The sequence below is a fragment of the Dreissena polymorpha genome, chromosome 1 (genome assembly GCF_020536995.1).
Source record: "Dreissena polymorpha isolate Duluth1 chromosome 1, UMN_Dpol_1.0, whole genome shotgun sequence".
Classification (NCBI taxonomy): Eukaryota; Metazoa; Mollusca; class Bivalvia; order Myida; family Dreissenidae; genus Dreissena; species Dreissena polymorpha.
In genome coordinates this window covers 10,370,661-10,386,823 of record NC_068355.1, presented here as the reverse complement: position 1 = coordinate 10,386,823, position 16,163 = coordinate 10,370,661, and the positions used below count along the sequence as shown (strand labels likewise).

The following is a 16,163-nucleotide window of genomic DNA, read 5'->3' as shown; positions in this document are numbered from 1 at the left end:
GTGCCAACAGCTACTTGACATTTCCAAAACGCTTTCCTTGTCCAGACTGTTGATAAACCCACAAGAATCACCGAGTACACAGAAAACTTGCTTGACCTCTTCTTCTCCAATAACCAATCACTCGTAAATCGCTGCGAAGTACTGCCTGGCATAGCGGATCATTATGCCATCTTTGTAGAGTCCAGTCTTCGCCCAATGAGAGTTCGTAAGAGCGCACCTGTACAAGAAAGCTGATTTCGACAGTCTCAGAGATGAACTGTCTGCCTACCTACCAGAGTTCATGGAAAATACAGCCAACATCTCAGTCGACCACACTTGGGAGGCTTTCGAGAACAAACTGAAGTCGCTGATCAGCAAGTATATCCCAACAAAGACCCTCTCGGGGAACAAAGTCTAAAAACCATGGATCACAAAAACAATCAAGTCTCTATATCGAAAAAGGAACAAACTTCATTCCAAATTTAAATCTACTGGTTCCCTTAAGGATAGACGCCGATACCGTCACGCTAAGAAAAAAACCCAGAAACATGAAAGACAAGAATACTGGAGATATATTGAAAACTTAATTGAAGTTGATCTCACTTACACAGAACAACACTCGAAACAGAAAAAAATGGAATTACATCAAATCCTTAAGGAAAGATAATTGTGGGGTAGCTGCACTGAAGGATAAAGGAAATTTACACGACGATCCGACTGAAAAGGCCAACATCCTAAACCGACAGTGCCACTCAGTATTCACCAAGGAGGACAGTTCCAGCATCCCAACACCTGAGGGCGAACCATCACCTATCATGCCAGACATAAACATAACCACAGAAGGTATACGTGCCCTTCTCAGGAAACTTAATGTACAGTAAGCGGCCGGTCCGGACTTAATTTCTGCACGCATCTACAAAGAGATTGCAGACCAGTGTGCTCCTTTTCTGAACATTATATACAGTAAGTGCCTTTCAAATGGCAGTATACCAGACGTGTGGAAGACAGCCAATGTGTCGGCAATTTTCAAGAAAGGGGAAAGGTTCAAAGCCAGCAACTACAGGCCGGCTTCACTGACATGCATAGCATGTAAGATACTGGAGCACATTATTGTAAGCAAAACAATGGGCCACCTTAATAGACATGCCATCCTCACGGACTGTCAACACGGTTTCAGGAGAAGACTTAGCTGCGAAACCCAGCTACTGACGCTGACCAATGAGCTCGTCCATTCCATGGCCCGCCATAAACAACATGACCTTGCTGTACTTGATTTCAGCAAGGCCTTCGATCGGGTCCCGCACAGTCGCCTGCTCACCAAACTGAACCACTATGGCATCAGGGGTAACACCTTGAAGTGGGTTGAAGCCTTTCTGACAGATCGCACGCAGAGGGTAGTCGTTGATGGAGCAACATCCGAGCCAGCACCCGTCATTAGCGGAGTCCCTCAGGGAAGCGTCCTCGGACCCATCTTATTTCTTGTCTTCATCAACGACTTGCCACTACATGTCACATCCAGAGTAAGGCTATTCGCAGATGACTGTGTGGTTTATCGCGAAATCAACTCGGAAGAAGACTGACTGATCCTACAAAACGACCTGATAAAGCTAGCCGTATGGGAGAAACAATGGGGTATGGACTTTCACCCAGAGAAGTGTAGCATTCTCCGTGTCCACAGAAAGAGGAACCCAATCATGTTCCGTTACTCCCTGAAAGACCACATCCTCGAGACTGACTCGACTACCAAGTACCTGGGAGTAACCTTGTCCCAAAACCTTTCATGAAACCACCATATTGACATCACGGCGAAAAAGGGAAACAGTACACTCGGCTTCCTCCAGCGCAACCTACGCGTCAGCAATGAGAAGGTCAAGACCACGGCATACACCTTTCTTGTCCGGCCAGGCCTTGAGTATTGCTCCACAGTGTGGAACCCATTTACAAAGGACCTGGCTTACAAGCTTGAGATGGTACAGAGGAGGGCTGCTAGATATGTTACCAACCGATACCACAACACCAGCAGCGTATCCTCCATGATCGAGCACTTGGGGTGGGAGACGCTTGAGTCACGACGGACCAAAGCGCAACTCACAATGCTGTACAAAATCATCAATGACCTGGTGGATATCCCAGCCAACCAATACCTTGTACAAGCCCCAAGTCGCCCTAAGGACCATAACAAGAAGTACCACCAGCCGTCTACATCCACATCTTACCACAAGAACTCATTCTTTCCACGAACCATATCCGTTTGGAACCACCTCCCTGCGTCAGTCGCAGAGGCCCCTGACTTGGTATCCGTCAAGCAGGGGCTTTCCTCACTCACCTTCTAATCACTGTTAGGTTCCCAGCTTCAAGTAACCCCTAGTGATTCCCATTGCTGTGCCGGCCGCGGCCACCGTAACCGGAGAGGTCTGGGTTGAAGAGGACAAAACGAAGCTGGCAAAACTTTTTACTATCTCTATACTATTAACTATCAAATCTCTTCTATCTATCCTATTATTTCATATCTTCCTCTTGCCCTAGCACCACCCGTCGCGTAATAATCAAGTGTGATTGCGCCGACGTATGATGTAAATGTAGATGTATTAATCCCTTTCGGAAATGCTGTTTTTCATCATCCCGCCATTTAACGTACTCACATATATATGGTTCTTCTACTGTAACTCGCATGTTGCATATTACATTGAAAGACAACGGGGCATGATCACTGAAATTGTTAAAATCGTTTACAAAGAAGTTATCTACGGTATTTAAATGATGTTCACTTATTAACAGGTAATCGATGACACTTGCGCCATGAGTATTAAAACATGTATATTTACCAATGCTAAAATCAGAGCCCAATCTAGCGTTAGCGATTCTTACTGTCGTGGCCTTGCATTAATCGGGAGGCGGAAAACTACAACGGGCGAGGCATGGTATGGTATTGCGCAAGGGGGGGGGGGGTTAGAGGGTTAGGGTTAGGGTTTGGGTTAGTGTTAGGGGTCGGGTTAGGGTTTGGGCTAGCCTAAACCCAACCCTTACCCTAACCCGACCCCTAATCCTAACCCTTACCCTAACCTTTTTTTTGGGTTATAACCCCTGACCATGCCTCGCCCGTTGTAGTTTACCGCCTCCCGCATAAATCAAGTTAACTATTTCATTGAGAGTTACTTCCCTTGTCCATTGAAAATCTTGGTAACGTGCTATCAGCTAAATAGAAGTCGGGGTCAATATCGTATATATATATGCATCGGAAAGAATAGCATCACTTTTACACGCTGTTCTAGCGTTAAAATCCCCAGCTAACATAACTGTGCCCAACGATTGGAAATGGTTTATATCGTTACGGAGACTTTCGAACAGGTCCGTATCTATCAAGTTGGCCATCGGAAAATCACTACCCCATATATATATATATATATACCGCTGCAATAAATATATCTTCGTTCTTGTTAAAAAACGATTTATGTAGTTTAAGCCATATTATTGTATCATGAATATTTTTAACAACCGATATGCCACTGGTTATGCTATTGCGTGTATATACTACTATACCGCCACTGTTGCGCTTAGCTTGCCTATGTCTATATTTCCTATAAAAATTGTGGCAATCGCATCCTGATAGTTCGAGTTTGCTTGCTTTACATGTGCATGATTCTAAAAAAATAATTAGGTCATACTGTGATACAATGGCAAGGAAATCTGGATCCTCTCGTTTGGCTGCGCTCAATCCGTTGCAGTTCCAGACTACACACTTAAGTCCATCCGGTCCCTCATACGCGTTATTTATTGGCCTGCCGTCAACGTACAAAGTGTCATATGACACCCACGCCCGTTTTCCCGCCTGCTTTTCCTCTTTAACTCTTCTGAAGAGACGCCGTCTTTTTGCCTCGACTTCCGGTGGGAATTGTTCCGTAACATAGAACGGCGTTCCTCGGAGGTTCTTGCTACTTCCGCGAACTTGCTCTCTGTCGCCGAAGAATGAAAATGTTTAAACAATGCTTCGGTGCCTCTCCTCGCCGCCTTTTCCGTTGGTTCCTCTGCTAGTTGTGTTTTAATGGCCCAACCTGTGCACACTTTCGAATTTCATAGCAGCCACCGCTTCCCTGGACAGTTTGAGTTTCTCCGACATGAAGTCTCTCACTAATTGTTCACATTTGTTAGGGGTTTCATTTGGTTCTTCAGGGATGTTTCCAAATATTAAGTTATTCCGCATGCTTTGTGATTGCACGTAGTTCATGTCCTCTCTTAATTTGCTGTTGTCCTTTTCCAAGTCTAATATCTTTCTTCTAGCTCCCTCAATATCAACGCCTACAGAGTCAATTTTATATTCCACCCTGTCCACTTTGTCCCTGGTATCTTTGGTTACTGTGTCCATGTGTGCCCATAGTTTTTTGAGATCCTTATCGAAATTATCAATTTTCTTCTCCAGTCCTTCGAGTGTCTTTAATCGTGAGTCCATGTCGTTTAGTTTTAAGTCAATTTTGCAAAGCATTGCAATAATGTCTGCGTTTGTTGGCCCCATGTTGTGCTGACCCGTTTTGCCTTCCATAGTTTTAGGCAGCTTTGGCTCGGCGAATTGGTTAACGTCGCTCACACTACTTTGCACGTTGGATGTGTGAATGGTGTTCCCGTAAAATCCTTCGTTAATCCCTTCTTCGTTGGTGTCACTATCGCTCACACAACTCAGCACGTCAAATGCGTTACCTGTGCTCACGCTTATCCCTTCGTGGTGTAGGACTGAGTTTGCTTCTCCCAGTACCTGGCTGATCCAAGCCCCCTAGCGAATTTTGGGTGTTTATACGTTTGCTTTCTTCAAAATTCTCATCACTTTCACTTCTTTTCTTCTTATCTTTCCTTTTTCTTCCTGTCATTTCAATAGCATTTTTACACTGATGAATAGTTCACACTATATCCTTTATTTCGATACTAAAATGATTGTTTTCCTGTAGAAATTAACAAAGAAATCCAAGTTTTGTCAGAGCTCCAAAAAACACGTCTGCTCTTCCCGCCTTACTATATATATCCTTCCAAAATGAGATATCTGCCTTTGTTATAAATACTTTTACTTTCTTTAAAAAAATCTTTTATAGTTCCGGAGATACTCATTAAGAAAATTTATAGGAATCAGGACCGAGGCAGACATTTTTTTATTGAATAGTAAATATCTTTGTTTTTCTAAACATTTATTATTTCGTTATTAATATATTTTATTTAAATATTATTTTTAAAAGTAATGCAAAATCTATAGAAGAAATAAAGTTTGTGATTTTAACTAAAATTGGTTTGTATATATTTATTAGCAATTTAGATTTCAGGTAGAGGCAAACATTTTTAACTAAAAAAGTACCTGGTTTAGACTAAAACTCAAGTGTTTTTTTTAAATTAATATGTGTATTTAAAACTCGCTTTAAGGCTAAGACAAAAATGTTTAGCCCGAAATAAATTGTGTTAATTGTTCGATTTTAAATGACATCATTAGCGAAAATGTGTAATATGTCAGAACATGGAAAAGTTTTTGTTATTGAAAAGTACTTAATTGCTTTTGCCTTTAACTTTATTTTTTATTTAAATAACATTTTACTGGCAAAATCAAAGTCTACAGCCTTAACAACTGTGTGTGTGTTATTCTCAATATTTACTTGACTGATTTCTTGTTTTATGATATTTTCTTCATCGAATATAAATTTACGATAAAAATGTTCAGCATGACACAAATGGAGCCTTAAGTAAACTTAAATAGTTCTAATAATGTTCGATACATTCCATAAAAGTATTAATGTCTTTATTAAATTTTCACGTTAAAGTTTATATTGAAAATAAACACTTAAAACTCGAACAAAATAAGTGATGTTTTTATTCGTTAATTAAAGGACTGTCAATTTAAGCAAGATAATGGTCTTGAAAAAAAAACCCATATGCGATCGAGGCTAGAAAGCATTCCCTCAGTGGGAGCCGTTTTAATTGGTATGTCTGTGACACCACATTCTGCACATCTGTAGATTCCGTTATGAAGATCAGATACCATGCGTAACCTTCAAATAAGATGTAAAATGACAATCTGGCCCTAATTCATGCTGAGTTTTGTTACTCTTAAAAATTGCAGATGAACCTAGTTTCTATTAATCCACAAATAATTGATAAAAAATATTAATTTAAAAAGACGAACTTTTATGCTTGAACTACTATGTGATGATCAAATCGATGATAGAAACTATTTAAATCTACAAATATACTAAATATAATCACTTCACTTCCTTTACTTGTTCAGGTACCTATATAGGTCCCTGTATTGATATTCAGTACCGTAATTACAGCGCATGCGAGTTTTTAGGGGTGGTAATCCGGGAGTTATCGATTTCTGGGATTGTCTATAGATTATATTACACTAATTCCGATTCCCACAGGGTTCAATTATAAAACTGACAACTTTCAACGCATTTTTCTCTCCGTTCCGATAATCATTTTTTCCGAACCTGGTATCATTTTAAAGATGGATCTGTCCTCTTCCAATATCTGCAATCAAAAATATACCGTCTCAAATTTTCTAAGAAAGTAAATCGCTGTCGAATGCACCCACCGTAGAAAAACGTGTTTCGGAAGCCTAATTTCGACAAAAGCCCAACACAATAGAAAACACCCCCCAAAAGTTCATCTTTTAAGTTAGCTTCCAATCCAAGGCATCTAAGTACTATAGACACAAGCAGGATATTACAATTAACCACTAAATGCATGTCTCACATTGTTAAATGGCTTTTATTCAAGAAGAGAAAAGGAACTATTTAGAAATAGGCACTACTTTCGACCACGGAGGGATACAAATTGATTAGGTGTAATGTAACCTATAGACAATCCCAGAATCGATCAAGGTCATAATACACTAAATAGCTTCCCTATATAATTCAATGTAAAAGCGACAACTTTGAGCGAAAATAAATGCAACATTTTGCACATAGAGACCCCCATAACCATACCTTTTCTTAAAGGCCATTCTAAGCGGAATCGATTTATGCAATAAAAAAGATATGTCATGTACAATGCAAGAAAGAACTTGACACAAATCAAAATCGACTGTTTTTGCAACTTTTTTTTCGGCCGTTTCTTAGTGGAATGTAACCTTTTCTAGTGCAATGGTTTACTATAGTCTTCACGTGTATCATATTTCAGGGATTCAGTAGTGAACACCTATTCATGCCCTACCATTATCTCCGCAAGATAACACCCGAATAATGGTAAAAAGTGTAAAACATGCCTTCCTGTCAACTATGATATTTTTTTTAGAGAGTACAGCCCTACATGAAGCGATCATTTAGTGTATTGTAACCTATAAGACAACGTTTACTGTTAACATCGCTAAAAATAAGCACTTCTCGATACTTATAAACCTATTTTCTATGTGCATGCCAATTTTCAGACCGATCTTTCACGTAGAAATGCTTGAAAATGCATTTTACTATAACGCCTGATAAGCCATGTGGCTTTCGCGTTCGGAGCTTTGATTTATAACGGGCGTTCAGGCGTAAAACGATTACCCTAAATAATTACAATCGGTCAAAATACTGGAATATTGTTACAAGCTATGTAGAAAAAGAAGTAAACAACTATTAAAACGTGTTCATGAGCTCTTTCAGCACAAATTGTTGCGATTTGAGATGCTCAAGACGAGTGTTTGTACGTTTTTTTTCTTATTTTCCTCTGAAAACGTATGTTCTTCTTAAAAACTCACGATACTCCTTAAATTCGTGAAACAAACGCATTTATTCCGTGAAATTTGCCAAACGCGTCATATCCCACTAAAAAAATGATGATTTTCTGTAAATACAGCTCCTTTGTGACTAGGCCTGGTTTTGCGTTTAGGTCATAATACACAAAATAGTTTCCTTATATTATTCAATGTAAAAGCGACAACTTTGAGCGAAAATAAATGCAACATTTTGCACATAGAGACCCCCATAACCATACCTTTTCTTAAAGGCCATTCTAAGCGGAATCGATTTATGCAATAAAAAAGATATGTCTTGTACAATGCAAGAAAGAACTTGACACAAATCAAAATCGACTGTTTTTGCAACTTTTTTTTCGGCCGTTTCTTAGTGGAATGTAACCTTTTCTAGTGCAATGGTTTACTATAGTCTTCACGTGTATCATATTTCAGGGATTCAGTAGTGAAAACCTATTCATGCCCTACCATTATCTCCGCAAGATAACACCCGAATAATGGTAAAAAGTGTAAAACTTGCCTTCCTGTCAACTATGATATTTTTTTAGAGAGTACAGCCCTACATGAAGCGATCCTACATGAAGCGATCATTTAGTGTATTGTAACCTCAAATGACCGCCGCCATATTGGCTATCACGTGACCCGCAGCCATGTTCAAAGATCTATCGATAAACAAAGATTGGAAACATAAATGAATGATATTTTACATCATTAAAAAATAAAATTGTACATAAAATAATACACCCCAGTGTTTTTTTTTATAATATTTTGTTTAAGAATCGCTTTCAATCTTAAACAAAAATCTTTTGCCGGAAAAGAATTTTGTGATTTTAAAAGAACTAGTCCAGCGATATTCATAAGCGAAAATGTGTAAGATGTCAGAACATGGTCGATGTTTTTTATTGAAAAATGAATATCTGCTTTTGCTTATAACTTTATTTTTATTTTATCATTTAAATACCATTTTAATGTTAGAATCAAAGTCTGTAAACTGAACAACTGTGTTTGTCTTGTTTTTAATATTTACATAACTGTTTGCTTGCTTTACTTTATGTTTTTAATAAAATCTAAATTTACGATAAAAATGCTCAACATGACACATATGTCGACTCTCGTGTTTTCAAAAAATCAGGGGAGACAAAAAGGGGATATGTTTGCGTCATAGAGCATCGAGGGCAGCCATTTTGAAAACAAATGGTTAATAATTACTGTAACACCGTTTAAAAAACGCGGGAGTCGACAAGCGATATTATTACAGCGATATTTGAAGAGAACAAATATCGCATATCGATTCGTGTGTCGCGATCTGAAATTAGACCGCGAAACACGACATTCGGATAATATGAGCGATATTTGAATAATAAAATATCGTGTATCGCTTCGTGTGTCGCGCAAAAAATCGTGTTTCGCTTCGTGTTTCGTGTGTCGCCCTTTGAACGCGAAACACGATATTTTGCGCGATACTCAAAGCGACAAACGATTTTTTTGCGCGATACACGATTCGACACACGATATTTTGCGCGATACACGAAGCGACACGCGATATTTACCACGATATATGCCTTTTGGGCTACTTATACAAGGGCGATATTTCATGGTACATTCTCGCACGTCGCTTCGTGTATCGCGCAAAATATCATGTGTCGCTTCGTGTGTCGCACAAAATATCGTGTGTCGCCTTTGATGAAAGAAGGGAGTGATAATAGATGGCACTATCCGGATTCCGTATGATTACGTGCTAATTTAGTGATTGCGACGTGTAGTCTTAAAGATTTGGCCCAACTATACCAGTGTGGCCATACCACGTGGTTCGTGACGTCATTTTGCCTTGCACGTTCTAAATATGAACCAACGAGTTTGAAAACATTTGTTTTTGAGGTTGTTAAGAAGAAGTGTCTGAAAGTTTAAGCAATAGTTTGGGTTCGAATGTAAATGCATCGGAGGTCCATGTACGGATAATATTACATAAACCCGCTGTATAAATATGTTATCCACGAGTGACGATATACAAATGGAATTTAAATAAAATGAAGTATATAGTTTGACACCATAGAAGTTAACAATTCTACACTTATAATTACTAGTCGTTCTAGCAGAATATCGACTTGTCGTGCTTGCATAAAATTTATTTGCTTATCATATTAGCTTAATAGTTGGTGTGCAATTGAAATGTTAAAAGATGGTATTTATGATATTTTCCGGAATTGTATATGGAATTATTCATGACCGCTTATAATAGTGCGCTGTAAAAAGAAACATAAAACTACATTTGTATATATATATATATATATATATATATATATATATATATATATATATATATATATATATATATATATATATATATATATATATATATATATATATATATATTATTTCTCATGCAGTCACGTGGCTGAAAGGGACGCAGATTTTAGACGAGAGCGGACGCTACAAGATTTCCGTCGGAAACAACTCCAGCACGCTCGTCATCCCGACGGTGTTGGCTCCAGACGCCGATGTGTTTTCCGTTGAAGCCACTAATCACCGAGGTGAACAAAGACTTGAATGTTACTCAAGGAAAGAGCGTTGATCTTTTTTTTTTTATTAAAACAGGGACTTACACAGCATACTTATTAAGCATTGTCATTAAATAATCGGATAGGATACTTGCTTAAAACTAATTAGTTTATTCTGTTAAAAGATATGTAGACAGTAAGTTTGAGAACGTTGATAAATGAATAATTGCGATTTTACAACATATGATAAAACTTAACTCTTCGATTTTTCGCCTTAAAGCACTGCTAACATTGAGTTGTGAGAATAAGCTTTTGTTCAATGACAAATCTTAATTATGTTCGAATGTGTCTATTCTTTCATTTCATGTCTGTAAAATAAAACATTAACTTACTTAGACTGTAGTTTACAAAACATGCAGGTTGGCTTAGTTTAAAGCGCGTCAGACCTTGGATCTATATTTAGTAGGTTGGATTTCCGGTGGTTGTTCGATTTTCTTTGTTTTCGAGTGTGTTTTTTCACTTTATGTATGTACATGTTTAGTTGAAATGCTCCAGCTCTTAATTTTCACTTAGGATATTTTATTGCATATTTTGTAGATTCAATTCCAGAACAATTACTCTATTTCAGGTAACAGTCTGTGGACGTTTTCTCTGAGCGTCAACGTCAGCTCTTCTCCGTGTGCGGATATTGACCTCGCCCAGTTGATACGTGCGATGAACTAGCGTCAATCATCTCGCAACGTCAGCTCTTCCCCGTGTGCGGATATTGACGTCGCCCAGTTGATACGTGCGATGAACTTACGTCAATCATCTCGCTCCTTGAACTTTAATCACATGATGGACGCTGTAGCGTTCATCGACTCATAGTTATTTTGCGCTAATATTAAAACTGTGTTAAGATATTTTAGACTATTTCTAAAACTAAAATGTTATTAAATCTGTTTCGTGCTTTAGCAATATTAAGTACTAAGCTTCTATGAAACATATATTTATAAGCGTACACCTTTGGTATCTCCAGTTTTCTTTATTAATTTATTTACTTATTGCTTTTGTACTTGAATTTTTCTAGTTTGACATTACCGAAAAATTCATGACAATGAGCACGAAACTTGTTAAATGTATGACACCACGTTATTATTATTTTGTGTTATTTAATGTAACGTATATAGAGAAAACATGTCTATACTTGCTAAGAAATAAGCTGGAAATAACGATACTACTACATGTGTTTCTAATTACCTGTAAATGCTTTACGGTACATTTCAAGTGACCATGATTGACGCAGATTTACAAAGCTCATAAGCACATTAATTGTTCAAAAATAGCTTTAATCCCTTTCCCATCAGGTATATAAACCTCTGCAACCTAGCTATAATATCGAGTTCTTAGATTCTCAGAGCAACGTCAAAGGTTTGTATTTAACTAATAAAATATACGAATGTGTTAAATTTATTCCATATTAATTTTAAAAGATTACTTTAACATTAAGTATTATCATTAAATATTATAGTTTATTTTTGAAAAACAACAACTGTACTGCTTTGATTTGCTTTCATACTTAAATATTATTAAAATGTCTAAAGCATAATTCCGCTAATGAAGTTTTGAAATGTACGAATAGTACTTGGTTTTTAGAGTAACTGCTTACTTTCAATATTTTGGTCAGTAATAATCCATGGCATTGACATGTTAATTGGATTTGATAATCGCAAGATGAACATACAACTTCCGTATCAAACAATCGGAAGGAATTTATGCCGCAACATCAGAGGGGGTTAATACGTGAAAATCAAGATAAGGACGTTAATACGGAGACATGGATTTTTCGCCGTATTATACTCTGTATTACTAAGAGCTAAAGTGAGCGGCATTTTAACAATTAATAAACATAAAAACGGGTATATAACTGCGAAACAATGCTGTCTCGGTATGGACGTCGACATCTTGTTTGTCACGTGATTACCCCATCTGCAAATGGTAGGGTAAACAAAGAGTGTCGGAGGAAAATAAATATTGCTTTCTAAAAGTAAAACAAATTGGCAGATTGATCCTCTATTTGCGACTGTTCAATTATTTGTTCGAAATGGTAAAGGTTGTCTTATGAACAGATCTTTACAGAGTTAAAGGTGTAAAAATCTGTTTATTTACGTGTACAATAATGTTCATGGATCTAATGTTTGTCGCATATGATTCTATGTGTTCGTCTAGCACAACAAACTTCACATATTATCATCTTTAAAAGAGTGTTTAAACTATTTAATTTGTAACGAACTACTACTTCAGACTAAAAATTTAGTGCTGCAACAATATGCCGGTATATCGATATATATCGCAATACACAAGATCTGCTTTTGCACGTCATACTGTTAAATTTTAGATGAAGCTTATGGAAAACGAAAAACACACACAATTAATTACATAATAAAAATGTAAATTGATTATATCATAAACAGAAGTAATAATGATAAAATTTATTTATTATAAATTATTTATTATCAACGTCCCAGATATTTATTGTATACACTTTATAGTATGCAGTACACACGTGCACAACATTTTAAATGTTAAATGGGAATATCCAATGGACAAAATGACAATACTTATCTATCATAACAAAATGCTTTGTACAGCGAAAATAAAAAGATTTAATTGTGTTCATAAAGCATTTTGTAAAAAAGGCTAGAATTGCCAATAGGATGTAACTAGAACCTAAACATACACTACAAAGGTTATGTTCATGTAATTAAGTTAGTTATGGTGATTAGCTGGCGAGATATAATTCTGGTACAAGTTAGCAATATATTGCAATATATTGCAATACCGGTTTTTGAACTGAAAATTTATTGCAATACGGGTTTAGCGTATTGTTGCAGCACTCCTTCATTAAGCTTCAACTTTCATGATATTATTTTAGCGAATCAATTATTAAAATATGTTGGGGAGCATTCATCGGGAATCATGTATTTGTGTGATGTTTCTGTTATCTGCGACTATTGATACAAATATCACCGCGCCAGCAATTCAATATGGGGCCGCGGCTAAAATAAAACGCTGGGCAGCAAGAATGATTATTTGAGTGTTCAACTTGTCATTGGGACTAAAACTATGCTTTGTAGCGGACCATTATTTGTTAAATACTATGCAAATACTTATTAAAAACGACGCATCTTTGTGATAGGCGTTGCTATCCTCAAATCCTAAATATGAAAAACAATAAGTCAATCGTGTCAATCCTAAATATGAAGAACAATAAGTCAATCGTGTCAAATCCTAAATATGAAGAACAATAAGTCAATCGTGTCAAATCCTAAATACGAAGAACAATAAGTCAATCGTGTACTTAGCATAATGATTTGAGCTCATACTGAATGTGTCTTGAGTTTTTAACAATATATATATATATATATATATATATATATATATATATATATATATATATATATATATATATATATATATATATATATACATATATATACAAATCGGCATAATCCATGCCTTTGGCTATTTACAAATACAGTATTACAGTATTACAAAGAGCTGGTCATAGCAAAACAACATGTAAAGTTTAACGTGCATGGTATCAAAATATTTATGTACAAATACATATCGAAAAACAAAATAAATACATAAATACATCTGACAAAACATATTTATAGAGCTTATACAATCAAGGATTTGGGAACGTCGTTTCATAGCAAAATATACAAATTTTGCCAGGCGTCTTAAAACTCCTGTTTGATTAGAGGACATAAGCTTAATAAATGTATTCATTATATTAAAAGCAGTTGGGATATTTTCGTCTTAAATCATGATACAAGGGACAACAAGTACAAAGTGGAATTCCGATTCAACTACATTTAGGTTACACAGTTTACAAAGTCTTCTTACTGTATCAACATTATTAAATCTACCTGTTTCGATCTCAAGCTGGTGGGGACACAGTCTCAGTTTTGTTAATGCGATTCTATAATTATCATTGTCTACTGCATCTAGATATTTTTCATGTTTGAAAACAGTTTTAAATTTGTTAAAATAGTATCATTTGCTTTGTGAGCTAACAATGTCGCACCAAGTCTGTACATATTGATCACGGATTCTTTGTTTTAACATGTGTACATAGCTACAGTTATAATCGAACATTGACCATAGGTATCCATAACCAAGGTTATCTAATAAATTATTAATGGCTTTGCCCAAGCTTTTGTTTACATTCAATGAGTTGAAACTTACGCCATGTATGTGTTATGTAAATATTTTGTTTGGAAGAGACTCAGAATTTTTCATAATTTTACACCAATAGTTTAAGGCCCTTTACTTACAGATGACTGAAAAAGGAAATCTGTCTAATTCGCCAAGGACTGCAACTACGGATGTTTGGGGACGAAAGCCAAGGATATGTTTACAACATTTAACATGGAGTTAGTCTACTTCCTTAAAGTCATATACGCCCCATATCTCGCTACCATATAGAATAATCGGCGCAACTTTGGAGTCAAACAGTAATAACTTGGTTTTAATATCAAATGATACTCTAGTAAACAATAATAAAAGACCATTATATGCTATGAGTGCTTGTTCATTAAGTGTTTTTATAGCCTGGTTAAAGTTTCCGTTATAATAAAACATCGATATTGTTGATACACCAAGTATAGTTGTTTCTAGATTTTTTGCGTTCAAAAATACAAATTTCAGTTTTTTTTCTACATTTATTTCAAGGCCCCATGTCCCAGAAAATCTACTTATACAGTCAAGTTGAGTCTGGAGATTTGTTGGATCTGTTGTAAATAATGCAATGTCATCAGCAAAGTCCATATAGTCATTGATGTCATTTATAAATTATATTAACAAAAAAGGGGAAAGAGGCTCGCCCTGCTTTACACCAAGTGTTAGATCAAACAGCTCAGAAAACGACATACTTTCATTATTTCTTATACAGGTCTTAACATTCGAGTATAAGGAATTTAAGCATTTTTAACATCTAAGAACTTATTTGTGAATTAGTTAATTTCATCCATAAAGCGTCATGTATATATAGGATCTGGCATGAGTTGTCATATCATACCATATTTTATTAAACGAGTTCAGGAATTTTGTTAGTAAGCGAGCCTTTATTCGATATGTCCCCCAGTATAGACTGAGGGACATATAAAAGGAAACAAATACAAGTTTCGCAATTGTAAAACTATGATTTTTATAATTTCTAACGATTATAACTCATATTCCGGTGATGAAATATCTCCCAATTGTGTACACTGTCCGTATATTTTTCAGCGTTGGCTTTTCCAGGTTGCCGTCTAAATTGACCTTTACCGTGAGCCAAGAAAATGTTTGAGAACATTCGCGCCATAACGCCCAAATGCAAAATGGGAATTTACGCATATTTTTTTTAAATACCGAAACTGAGCACTAAACAAAACGTTCTTTTTGGTCTTTAAACAGTGTTCAATTATAATCTGAAAATGTGATAGATAATCATTGCTGTGGAGTATAGCATAAAGGATATACGCAATTAGGAAATACTATTGATAACATTTCTGTAGTTTTCTTCAAACGACAACTTTAACGAGAACACGTGTCAGTGTCGGTTTTGTGCTAAGAATTACTTACGTTAAGATTTTCGAAATAAAACATAGGAGCTTTATTAATTTTGACTGCCAATGTTCAAAATATATTAAGGTCTTCAGGGAAACGAAAGTGATCATTCGTGAATACTTGCCGAGTCGATTAAAATATGTTTAATCCATATATATAGTGATCAACAGAGTAACAGTCAACAAAATTGTTATCCAAGCTTTTTTTCACAAGTATACTTTTTCGTTGTGCGTTGACATTCTCTGAAAATTCTTCGAAATTGTTGTTTAATGCGCTCTAATACATTTAACCCTTTACCACTTCGATACGTATTTTTTACGCATTAGTAGTTCCTCAGAAAGTTAAATTTAATTAAAGACTTTCTTACTGGATTCGAGCTTTAAAGG

At 36.2% G+C, this 16,163-nt stretch overlaps 1 protein-coding gene across 1 annotated transcript in view; it reads left to right on the top strand.

Annotated features, from left to right (window-relative positions):
* Positions 1–11,769, top strand: part of LOC127870931 (twitchin-like) — a 229,367-nt gene extending 217,598 nt beyond the window's left edge. Inside the window, 2 exon segments of the mRNA XM_052413522.1 lie at positions 10,072–10,215; positions 10,811–11,769. Coding sequence (XP_052269482.1) covers positions 10,072–10,215; positions 10,811–10,905 — 239 coding nt within the window. The 3' untranslated portion in view covers positions 10,906–11,769.
* Positions 11,770–16,163: the final 4,394 nt, after the last annotated feature.